This window comes from Histoplasma capsulatum, genomic scaffold, assembly GCF_000149585.1.
Source record: "Histoplasma capsulatum NAm1 scaffold_2 genomic scaffold, whole genome shotgun sequence".
NCBI lineage: Eukaryota > Fungi > Ascomycota > Eurotiomycetes > Onygenales > Ajellomycetaceae > Histoplasma > Histoplasma mississippiense.
Genome location: NW_001813981.1, coordinates 2,896,640 through 2,908,661, shown reverse-complemented (window position 1 = coordinate 2,908,661; position 12,022 = coordinate 2,896,640). Strand labels below are relative to the sequence as shown.

The following is a 12,022-nucleotide window of genomic DNA, read 5'->3' as shown; positions in this document are numbered from 1 at the left end:
ATTAGAGTCTAAACTTGGTATGTATGGATTACTTATATATAGTAGAGATATAGGAATGGCCAGGATTTACATCTTTACCCCGAGGATTCGCTCGCAGACCCACATTGCTGTGAGGGAATGCAGGCTGAGACCCGGTTCCTTGGTCTGGTTGCCAGATTTGCAGCCCTTCCCTTCTTCGTCCAGTTCTCCCAAGGCTTGAAATACAACAACTTGGTCTCTCATAAATGTGTCTAAACAACCTTTAGTCCCCCTTTTTGGGATGTCATTTGGCTCTTCGTCAGTCACAGCGGTAAATTCTTCCATCAAGCCCGCTACACATTCATTTGCCATCCCGTAGAGCAAAGTCTCGAGGTGTTCCTCGGCGTTTGGAAAGCAGGATTCCTTATTCCTCTCTTTGGGTTGATATTCGGAGTATAACTGACCCCTACCCAGTCGAAATCCTGTAGATGTATGGGCCACAAGAAGGATGTAAATGTGCGATGGGTCATAAGTTGGCTCTGTGGTGTGTATTCTCACAACCGGCGTTTCATCCGCTGATGGTTGCTTGGTTGCTACGGCATTATTATCAGAGAACACCCTTAGAGATCTGGTTACCGATTTCATTGTAGCATCCTCTAAAAAAGCACGAATTGACTGAAGCGAGGGAGAGTCATATAACCCCCTACCCCCTGACGACCAAGGTTCTAGTCCTTCAGATTCTTCCACATCAAATTCCGATTCACCAAATGTAGTTCTTTTAAAAGGTTTGTTCTCAGGATGGCTCGTAAAGTGCTGTCGGTGCTTTCTGTTCTTGTGAGATCGATGATGGGTCTTTTTGGAATGCTTTAATGTTGCAGTTTGGCGAAGAGTGGTATCAGGCGCTAGGACTGTGATATCGACCCGGGTGATGTATCCAGGATCCAAATTTTCCAAACTGATGCGGGGATACCTAACAGGCAAAAAGCAGGAAGATTCTGTTTGTCCTGCTGGAACCCTCTTCACACTGGAGATAGCAAGAGGCTCAATTTCAAATGACACTGAGCCAATCTGGACTGTGCCGGTACTCCACCCGCGGCGATTTAATTTAACAGAGAGACTTGGTAGGCCCAACTTTGCGAAGGTAGGAATGAGAACCTGAGATACGTAGTCATACGTCGGGGAAAACGATATATTTGTGCCGCCGGTGATGTTCAACTTGATCACCCTGCTAGCCGGTGTGACGCTCACGCCCTCCCCTTTAGTGTGTAGGCGAACGCCGGCATACATGAGGTAGGGATATAAGGCCTGAAAGATGAGGAAGACAGAACCAGGAGTTGTAAGGCGGATGTTGTATTCGGATTGGATTGGAGATGTTAAAGGGATGGGATGCAACCGTGCCCTCACTTGCAGTACAGACGGTGACTCGTCACCTTCCGTTCCACCATTCAATAATGCATTTTCAGTATCTCGGGGATAGAATGTAATCTCGGGGGATCCCACTGTAGCACCAACAATATGCGCGCCACAAACTTCGGCGAGGAACTGTATAGCAGCTGTATGAGAGCGCCTCAAACCCCGAGGGCCTTTCCTCTTCCCTCGTATGTTGCTGATTGTCACTGGTCTTCCCGTCAATGCAGAGAGAGTGAGCGCATTGCGGACGAGTTGGCCACCCCCTTCCAAATTGCTGCCGTCCAAATGTATCATTTTTCACGCCTCTTTCCGATCTTGCTTGAATTTGGCTTTGTAGTGGAGGAGGTTTTGTCTTTCAGTACGTGTTATTGCTAAGCTCCCTAGGATGTCTGGATTAATTTGGCCTGACATTGTAAGGAGATATCATCTCTGAAAGACTTGCAAGGAAGGGTGGATCTTGAGATCTGACCAGGCTAAATAATGTGGCGTGACTCATTGCTGCCTGAGCAGGACACGACACAGCGTCGGAGTTGAAAATTGAAATTTCATGAATTAAAATCCAAATCTTTGTGTCAAACGTAGCTGGCTGACAGAAACAAACTCAAAAAATTTTAAAATAGGATATACTCTACTAGTATCTAAATGATTATGCTTCCTGTTCAACTTTTATTGAAATAATAAGTAATGCTTTGTTTGAGATTCTGAACTTGCTAGGCTCTGAGGTTGAAAAAAAAAAATGAGTTACGATGAACTTTCCAAAGGAAAAACAAAAAAATCCAAATAAGGTTATGTAGCTATTTGAACAAAAAATTCAAATTGATGATTGTGATCTTTGATATTTCAATGGTTGTGGTATGGTGAGCAAAATACTAGCAGATAAAGTGGATAGAAATCATAAAAGCCGTGATTAGGAAACGACATTGAATTAAGAAAGGAGTTGGCATATCACTATCACACTGGGACAAAGCTGAGAGGGGCTCCTAAAGTCCCAAATCGCTCAAGGGAGCCACATTGCCCAATCTAGTAGAGGTAACCCCAGATTTTGGCATGCCCTGAAGATAGTATTAGAAGATCTGAAGTTGGTAGAAATTATGTTCAAAGAAGGCCATTTTCTTTTTGAGTGATTATAACTCGTATGACGGTTGTATAAAGATAAGGAATGTAAAAGTCAGCTGGTGTAATATTTGAATTTATATTGTAGATGGAAAACTAGCGGATGAGGGCGCAGAGTCCAAGTTGTTGGAACTAATGCACCTGAGGTTGTCAAGGAGCTGTCGAAACCTCTAACAAGTTTTTGTATTGCTGAAGTTAAGGAAATACAACTTGATGGTAGCGCAAAGAAGCACATTAATATGGATCCAAGAGTAATACTGGCAGCCAATATGTTTGAAGACGGAAGGCGGAAACAGGCTCATTTTGCATCCGCTGTGAAATACCCATGCTGAGAGAATTAAGAGGGGCTTCAGCTTCAGTAATAAAATACACTTAGAATGGTCATGCACGCATCCCTCTTTCGTAACAGCTATTACCCTATCAAACGATGGAGGTTTCTGGCCACAGTAAATTCAAATCCCCTATTCCCAGTCAAGTTGAGGAGAGATGGATATACCAGGGTCAAAGCAGGATATCATGTAATCATGATATTATTGAGGTTTTCTACTTTCATTTTAGTAGCAATTTCATAAAGAAGACACCGAGCCCCAAACCAAGGTTTGAAATAATGCGCCTCTTGTTGGTAACATCACCGCCAGAGTGACAGCTCTCAATTTTTCTGATGAATCCGTTATTAGCCATATTTGCAGAGCTTGAACCGCCAGGCAATCCAGGATATATTGTAATTGTAAAGGTGTTATAGGAGATGTAGATCAAATCAACAAATTGTCGTTAGTAGCCGCAAACCATCAAGTAATTTCAGATATGACATTACATTTGCTGCGTGGATCTCAACTCAAGCATTTATTCCTTTTCGAGCGCCGCTCACGGCCATCATAAATGAGGTTCCCTTCATCACCGACTCTTGCAATTCCCCACCTCTCATGCTCCATTGGCTCTTTCCTAACACCTAGATGCTGGACGTTCCACCCCTGAGTTACGAGTATATCTGCAATCATCCGTCGATGGCATCGCCACCAGACCGTCTCGCTGCACATGATTGCAAGATATCCCTCATTTGAAGTTTGAAGGTTTTCTGCAATGCCTTTTAATTCGGCCAAACCGTTCTTAAATGACTGGGTGAGCATATAGCCTGCGTAATTTCGGAACGCAGCGACACGGATTGTAGTATGCTCTTCAAGCTTCGGCTGTTTTGCATTGCGTCTGCCACCCAGCAAAGGTCCGAACCACAAATAGCTGATATGGGCAGAATCCAACTCTGAAGAGCTCTCGAGGGTATCACGGTTGAATTGGGGATTTGTGAATGACCCGTGGAATAGAGCGGATATCTAGAAGTTTGGTGACATGGGCAGATTGGAGGAGCTCGATAAGCTCAGGAAGTGTGCGCGTTCCGTGGCCGATAGTAAATAGCGTCGGATGGCCTAGCGATGGTAGGGATGGCTGCTCAAAATCTTGATGCTTCTGAAGAGATTGGAGTCTGCTGCTGCGGCGGACTTTTGAATCCTTTTTTTGCTCAGCTAGATAGGCATTATGTCTCTCTTTTGCAGGAGACGCCCTCAGTTTCGTTTGAATTTTGACCATGTTCCCTGGCAAGATTGCCGATATCTAAATGGTTGGAATCCTGTTTTAAGGGTAAATGGTTTGGCTCTGACAATGAGACCAGAAAATGTACAGCTTCGAGACGCCATATTTTGTGTAAATTAAAGCTGCACCAACTCGCAGTGGTATGGCACCTTTCAGAAGAGGAGAAGGAAAAGCGAGTGAAATAGTTCTATGACAGATTGATAGAACATACATTCAATTGGCAGTCTCCAGGTCAGTGTGAGGTTAACTTGGACCACCTAAATCAACCAGTGATGCCACCAACTTTGGGGTTTAGGTTAGCCAAAGGTGTGCAAAAATTGGCGACCATAGGCTTACGGACACTCACTCAACTTTCACTCCAGATATAATAGGGGGTCAAACGCGATATACAGAATTCGACGAGCCCTGCCGGGTTCTCGCATGAATGCAGCCAAGATCCGGCCTATCGGGATAATAAGGTCTTGAGTTTGGCCCTTAGATTGAGTAAAGGGCAGAAAAGGATTCACCCATCATGGGATCGAGCGGCATACCATACTCGTAGTCTTCAATAACCGACTGTGCTCGAATTGCGAGAAAAGAATGGCGACATCATATGTACGTAGTAGTCCCCCATGCCGAGCAGGCGCCGAAACTGGCACTAAATCGCATCGAGCTAGTTCGACGATCGGTCGTTGAGATAAGGTTGCGCGTGCAACCAACCAATCTAGGCCAGGGAAGGAAGGAGTCACGAGATTTGCTACCACTGGGTTGTGGTTTGGTACCAGCAATGGCGCTGCTGGTGATCGAGCTCTTTTGCCCCAGTGGCCTAACAGCTTCTCTCGAGTTCAGCTTGATCCAATGACCAACCTTGGAACTGAGAAGACGGATGATTAAAATTTCTAAATTTTGAACCCCAGATCTCTCAGCCACCCCCATCTGAGCCAAGAACCCGTTGTAAGATATAAGAGTGCTAGTAGCACAGGAGATACGACAGATTGAGAATTTTTCACACTGCAGCTGTGACGAGAGTGTTCTTAATGCCTTCGATTGTATCTGAATTCTTCAGAGTCATTTTCATATTTGCCTCTATTACCTATTGAATTCGCTGAAACTGTTGAGTTATTCGTGGATTCGAGTGTAAAAATGGCGTTCTTTTAGAATTATGGTTACCTTTGGAATATCAATTGAGTGGCATTTGGTGGCGGATTTATGGCGCTGCTGACTTGTTCACCTGACAATGTATATTCCTCAAATTGCAAGGGCCACCTGTGACTCGTTTATGGTGATTATCTTTTCCGTTAGAAGAGCAGTTCTGTATTCCATGCTGGTTGAAAACAGGGGTGAGAACTCCGTATATCATCCTGCTGCTTTTCACTCTAACTAGCAGCTAGATTATATTTTGTTAAGTATTGTAAGCAATTAGAGCTTCCTGCTGGCCAATATAATATGGAGAGGTTCATTTTCCTCTCTTGTAACTTTTGACTGAAAATGTGTGAAGTCCACCCGGAACACCAAGCTCTGAAGGAGATGCGGGGTGTAACCAAAAGCAGAAATCCTGCCACGAAAGGGCATGCGAAGATGAGGCAGGTTTTTTTGATGATTGGCTATGGTGTCTAAGGTAAGAGATATGTAGATATGTTACATCATGTCGCATGTAAGATGCTTTGAACAGATCTTTTATAAATCGTAGGATACAAAAAGGAAAAAGGGGGTAATAGAGAAAATGAAATACGTTATCTTGAAAGGAAACTGGAGTTGTACGTATTCACAAACGGCCCGGGTAATGAAACGGAAAGTGAAAATATTTATAGAGCACCAAGCTCTTTAAGTTTGGAGATCATTCCATCAACATCTTCTACCTTGCCGCCTCCCTGTCGGGCGGGTGGCTCTATTGAAGGGGAGTTAGTTTTCATTCAATTTGGAACCCGATACGTAGAATAAACCTCAGACAGTAAGGGGAAGCTACACATACCCGTAACCTTCAAAGTTTTCAGCCTCTTTGTATCCTCAACTTCATAATCTGCCAAAGTCTTCTTTTCCAACGGCTTCCGCTTTGCTTTCATAATGTTCGGCAAACTCGCATAGCGCGGCTCGTTCAACCGCAAATCTGTGGTAATCACCATGGGCAACTTGGCCCTGAGCGTCTCCACGCCGCCGTCAACCTCTCTCGTGACCTCTACGATACCCGCATCATCTTTCACATCAACCTTGCTCGCTTGGGTTGCCTGTGGCCAGCCTAAGAGGCCGGCCAGCATCTGGCCCGTCTGTCCCTGATCTCCATCAATAGCCTGTTTGCCTAAAAGCACCAGGTTGATATTTTCCCTTTGGACAACATTCTTCAGCAGCTTGGCCACAGTCAATGGCTCTAGGCCTGCCTGGTCTGGTTTCTCGGGTATATCGACGTGGATTGATCGGTCTGCTCCCATGGCCATAGCGGTTCGGAGGGTGTCTACGCATTTTGGCCCGCCGGCGGAGATAGCAAGGATGTCGGAAACAGACATGGGACCTTTGCGTTCGCGTAGGCGCACTGCTTCTTCTATGGAAAGCTCATCGAATGGATTGAGGGAGTGCTTGACACCGGCCGTTTCGACACCTGTTTGAGATTTGTTGATGCGGGGTTTTATCTGTATATATGAAATTGGGAGTGTGTTAGTGGTACGATCGCGCATGGGATGGCGCTTGTGAGCGCGTGGCGGACAACAGCTCAATTCAGCTACAAAGGCAACAGGAACACATGAAAAAAAAAAAAAAAAAAGTAATTCCCCTGAAACTAAAGAGAACAGAATGAGAGGAGGTAAAATCACATACGGCGAAGTCAATGACCCGCTTTACGGGCACCAGTATCCGAAGAGCAGCCATTGTGGGAAACTGTAAATCGCACAGGCAATCCAGAGCCTCGATCTATCAATGAAGTGGTGGTTATCGAAATTCAGCCGGAGAAGGGCTCTGTGGTGGTGGTTACGAGTTGTGTATCGCGGTTCATTGAGATTGTCCGGAATAGTCGCGGCAACCGACGTTTACCGGCGAGCTGATCAGGTTTCAGTAACTACCACGTGATTCATCAAATTGCGAAACTTTCTACGAGATGTTCCATAATATACAAGTGCACGAAGAATAAACTGCATGCAATTTCTGACCAACTAACTGTTGCTTTCCCGCCGATTATCCAGGATGCTATTGTAGCCCACACGCCGGAACAAATTGTATCATCTACATAATCAAAATTGGTCTAAAAATCTGGGTATATTTTTTAAAACAAGCTCAATATGATGGTATGATTTGAATGTTCTTTCCCCCACCTCATTATTCGCTGCACCTCACCAAGTCTCCTGCTTATATCGTCCTTCTTTCTCCATGTCCGTCAAATACTTCTCTGCCTCCTCTCGACTGTACTTCTTCCTCTCACCAGACTCTTTTTCCTGGCCAAACACCTGAAAGCCGTCGATAAGCGCTTCACGAATCGCTTGGGGCATTTTACCTGATGATCCACAAATGTAGACTGTGCCACCCAAATCATGCAATATTCTAGAAATCAATCTAGCATGTTCACGAATGCGGTCCTGTACATATATTTTTTGTTTCTGGTCTCTTGAGAACGCCGTCAATACCGTAAGATCCAGCACATCTTTCAACGCCTCCCATTCCTCTTCAAAAAAGAAATCTGCTCTCCTATTCCTCCCGCCATACAGCAGGATGATAGGGCCTATGGGTACTGGTACGTCAAGGCCATGTTTCTCTCGATATGTGGTCGCCATGGCGGCTTTTTCCCATAATATTGAACGCAGTGGCGCGACACCCGTGCCAGGCCCGATCAGAACTGTAGGCTCCAAGAACTGTCTCATTGAGGAAGTCAGTCCACCTTTTTGCACTTGGACTTTCAATGTGCTACCAGGACGAAGCACCGCAAGGTAGCGCGTACATACGCCCTCACGAATCTTTTTAATTACTGTCTGGTATTTGACGATGGCGACGAGGAGGTCAAAGCGAGTGCCAGAATTTGTTGGACTGTCACCGGGTAAACTTCTTAGGGTTTTCAATTTCCCACCACTGGCAAGACTGAATTGCCGTCCGCGGAGGGTAGGAAATACTGTACAAACGTTTTGCCAAGGGATCTTCACGGATTCAAATTCGTGCAGAACTTCGAGGATGGACCGACGGGTCTCGAGGTGTAGTCGTAAAACTCATCTATGTATTCTGGATTTGCAAACTCCAGGAGTCTCTCCTTATGCATGGGATCCTCAGTGTAGTGGGCAATATTGGAAAAGAAGGAACGTCGCGGTATTGCCATTATGTCTAAATAGTCCGTGAGTAGAATTCTGAGGGTAAAACCGGGCGATTTCAACAGAAATGGGATCTCGGGAGAGGATTCGTTGTTGCCTGACGCGTATTTAGCATTGGGGACAAAACACAAGGGAGTGTCTGCGTTATTCTCCCAGCCCATCATGCATATCAGTGAGTTCACATCACTGTCGAAATTCCTGGGAGTCACGCACAGGATATCGCCTGGCGCATATCGAATTGGTTCGGAGATCTTTAGAATAAGGTGACGGACGTCTTGCCAATGGGTTTGTGGTGTGAGTCGATCATTCGCCACTAATGTTGCAGAGACAGTATTCGGGATGGGTCGCAGGTCGTGGGAGAAGTTCGAAGGGATGCTGGGAGATCCTTGTCCTCCAGGTTGAGCTTCTGATAGCGCTGTGCTCGGATACGTAATAGCGCCTTCTATTGAGTTAGAATCTTGGTGCGCCAGTACCCATTTCGGTGGTAACTGGACGTCATCTGGTAAAGGATGTCGGTCAGGCGCCAGTGGAAATTTGTTCAATAGATTGTTCCTTAGATCTACCGACCACGGGACGAAGGTGCCTTCGAGGCTAAGATTGCCCTGTCAGTACGGAGAAGCCGAAGTTGAGAGTATTCAGGAATGTATACCCCTCCGGATGCTGTTCATCTGCTTCGCCGCATGGGCACAGCTCAATTGCACCAAGCTGCAACAGTCTTTTGTAAAGTTTTCGAGACGCCCAGTTGAACCTAATATCCCCCACCAGAGTAATTAGTAATTTGATACGTAAATAACGAGAACCTTTCAATCATACTTTGGGTACGAACTATCCCCCAATCCAAACAGCGCAAAGTTCACCCCGCAGAGAAATGTTGGCGGAAGTTTCTTTAGAAGCAATGACCTCCAGAATGATCGAGCGTTGGCAGGGATATCTCCCTGTCCAGTCGTTGAGATAGCGAATATCGTCACGTCATAGTCATTTAGAGATTCCTATACCAAAAGTGAGCTTTGATTCCCCTAAATTCCGGTATGCGCCATCACCGCACAGGTAAAATGGCGTTTAGTTCGCAAACATGCGCCAAGAAGTGCAGCCGCTCCGCCAGGTGTCCAAGCTCCTCGGCAACATCCTGGGAATTTCCTGTTTCTGAACCGTAGAGAATTATAGCTGTTCGAGCGGAGGCATGGCCCGCGTTGTTGGAGTTAGCACAAGCCATTGATGCTGCATTATGAGGTTGATCTGATAATGGATTTGATCAACGCGGAAGTCGGAGATCCTGAAAATTAGCCGAACAAAAAAGAGAAACTGAGGTCATCACCTGAGTATATTAACTACCACTTCGAAGTCGCACTTCAAAAGTCCGTTCCACACTCGTAAGTTCGGTGGTAATCATTTTTCAAGTCGCTGTTGCCTATGCTTATTGATGCCTATTTCTTCAGGGGTTTCAATAGGTGATTTACTCGCATCTATAACTAAACCTTACACATTCTTCCGATGCAGGAAGCCTATTAGGTTTCCACGATCTGAAATACAAATTCAAGGTAATTTACTAGGGTGCGAATGAACTTTTGAAATACGCCTCCGTAGAGACGGCCATTTTCTAGTAGTAGATAAACTATACGATTGTTTTTCTTTCTTTTAAAATTGTTTTATTTAGAGTCAAATGTGACTGCGACAATTACGTGATAGGCAATCCGTCTCAAATTCTACCTACGAATGGATTTATAATATGCCTGACCATGTTTGTTTAGCACATTTAGTAAACATACTGTATAACACATTTAAGAAATTAACAGGATGGAATTCGCAACACATGGTAATTACCAGCGAGCATGGTTCGTCATATACCACCATACCTAGCCAAGTAGATTCCGTGAAAGCAAAGAAAATGGGTATCAAATAGAAAAGACAGAGGAAACGGGAACGCTATGCTCCCAATCTGCAAGGAGAACTAGCACTCATCAATAAGTATCATTATCCCCTTCTCCACCCCCGTCGTACCCATCTCCATCATCATCCCCACCATCGAAATACTGTTCCGCGTTATAATCGCCGCCCATATCCTCCTCATCGTCTTCGAAATCATCATCAACAATTCCCTCTTCCCCCTCATCTTCTTCCTCGTCCAACAAATCCTCATCGTCCACTCCAGCTCCCTGTTTGCGTTTTTCGCCAGCCCCCGATCCTTCCTCATCTTCTTCATCAGCTGCTATTCTCTTCCGAGACGGACCAACGTCCCCATCGCCATCTTCTTCGTCCTCAAAGCCGCGCTTTTGGCCGCCTCGTAAAAGAGAACCAAGTCCGTTGGAACCACCAGCTTGCAAACTGGCATATTTTGGGTCGAGGGTCGACCAAAGCTCTTTTGGGAAAAAGTTCATAACTGTAAAGACAAAAGAGTGATACACAGAGTTTGCATCAGCTTGCGTAATAAAATCCGCCAAAAGTAAGGGAAGAAGAAAGTCAGGAAGAGCAAATAACCCCAAGGTTGTCTGGATTCATACGAGAAAAAGGGATATCAGATGTAAGAAATACATACCATACTGCCTTCCTGAAAGTTTTGGTAACGTCCGAGTCTTCTTCAAATACCTCTGTCCATACGTCGCCATTCCTTGAAAAGGATCAAATTGAGATTTTCTCGAAGCTGCTGCTCCTCCAATATGCGATAAAGGGGATGCGCTCAACACTGTATAATAGGGTCCATCGTGTATCATCTCTCGTAACCGCCTGTAATAGTCGACCTGGCTGCGTTCCTCCTCTGTAAGCGGTTTTGCAAGTGGAGATGAGTATTTCTGGAATAATAGGAATTAGCAGTTGCCGCCCATTTCTTTGTTTCATCACAGCTCGAAAGGTAGCCAGCGCAGAGCAGAATGATTCTAGAAACGGGAAAGTTGGAGGAGTGGCAATGACAGAAGCTCATCATAACTCACCGGAAACAATGGCGTAGGTGCGTTATCCGGCTCTCCCCCAGCCTCTGTATCCCACGAGAACTCCGAACCAGGCAGCTTTTTGCCTCGGTTTGCACCAAAGCGTGACATATCCCTTCCCCTTTTTTAAGTTGTCCAGATTTTCCTATCCGTCCTCATGAGGTTTAAACCGGCAGGCACTTATCATTTCACAGAGCAGGGGATTCTATGGAGAAACGACTGGCGATGGGAGTAAATTTTCACGAAGAGTGATCTTAAAACTCGAAAGAGAGAGTTTCTGGGGCGGAATATGTTAGCATTTTCTTTTTCCTCCGGAGGGAGTATCAATTAAATTGTTGCCTTTGACACGCATTGAAATTGGTGCTTCTACATATTTTGTGAAAAGTGGGTCATTGGCAGAAAAAATATATTGCATATTTTGACCGCTTTCGAAGACCCCCCATTTTCAGTCCAGACACAAGTTAGGTAGATTCCTTACGAGCAAGTATTCCGTAGTTGGACCCCTGTTCAGAGTGATATTTGCAGCTCAACGTCCCACTTTAAACAATTTTTCACAATGTTTTGTGGCAATTCGAGTTTTGGCATTCAAGATACTTTACATTCATCCCATCATTATAACCAAGCGCTCCATATATCAATCATTCGAAAAAAAGCCACAGGCACTAGCACTACTCTGTAACGAATAGACCACTGGAAAATAACAGCTACCTGTCTGCTTCGATATTTCGACTTTTTACTTGATGCGGGTACTTGGAAAATCTAAAATGCGTATCATGG

At 45.1% G+C, this 12,022-nt stretch overlaps 5 protein-coding genes across 5 annotated transcripts in view; all 5 read right to left on the bottom strand.

Moving 5' to 3' along the window:
- The window catches only part of HCAG_02933 (predicted protein), a gene marked incomplete at both ends in the record, with an annotated part of 3,674 nt that extends 1,895 nt beyond the window's left edge, over positions 1-1,779 (bottom strand). The window contains 2 exons of the mRNA XM_001542712.1: positions 79-1,642; positions 1,670-1,779. Coding sequence (XP_001542762.1) covers positions 79-1,642; positions 1,670-1,779 — 1,674 coding nt within the window. The remainder of the gene's footprint in view (positions 1-78; positions 1,643-1,669) is intronic.
- A 1,532-nt stretch (positions 1,780-3,311) lies between these two features.
- HCAG_02932 (predicted protein) lies at positions 3,312-4,980 on the bottom strand (the record flags this gene model as incomplete). Its single annotated transcript, XM_001542711.1, has 4 exons — positions 3,312-3,809; positions 3,976-3,998; positions 4,277-4,322; positions 4,765-4,980. The coding sequence occupies 4 exons, from the start codon at positions 4,978-4,980 to the stop codon at positions 3,312-3,314; spliced, it is 783 nt and encodes a 260-aa protein (XP_001542761.1).
- Positions 4,981-5,849: 869 nt separating this feature from the next.
- HCAG_02931 (electron transfer flavoprotein beta-subunit) lies at positions 5,850-6,903 on the bottom strand (the record flags this gene model as incomplete). Its single annotated transcript, XM_001542710.1, has 3 exons — positions 5,850-5,932; positions 6,017-6,668; positions 6,853-6,903. The coding sequence occupies 3 exons, from the start codon at positions 6,901-6,903 to the stop codon at positions 5,850-5,852; spliced, it is 786 nt and encodes a 261-aa protein (XP_001542760.1).
- A 458-nt stretch (positions 6,904-7,361) lies between these two features.
- On the bottom strand, positions 7,362-8,801 carry HCAG_02930 (conserved hypothetical protein; the record flags this gene model as incomplete). Its single annotated transcript, XM_001542709.1, has 4 exons — positions 7,362-7,604; positions 7,653-8,131; positions 8,197-8,739; positions 8,798-8,801. The coding sequence occupies 4 exons, from the start codon at positions 8,799-8,801 to the stop codon at positions 7,362-7,364; spliced, it is 1,269 nt and encodes a 422-aa protein (XP_001542759.1).
- A 1,481-nt stretch (positions 8,802-10,282) lies between these two features.
- Positions 10,283-11,356, bottom strand: HCAG_02929 (predicted protein; the record flags this gene model as incomplete). The annotated part of the gene is made up of 3 exons (XM_001542708.1): positions 10,283-10,701; positions 10,858-11,110; positions 11,249-11,356. 3 exons carry the CDS (start codon positions 11,354-11,356, stop codon positions 10,283-10,285), a joined length of 780 nt encoding a protein of 259 aa, XP_001542758.1.
- Between the last annotated feature and the right edge of the window lie 666 nt (positions 11,357-12,022).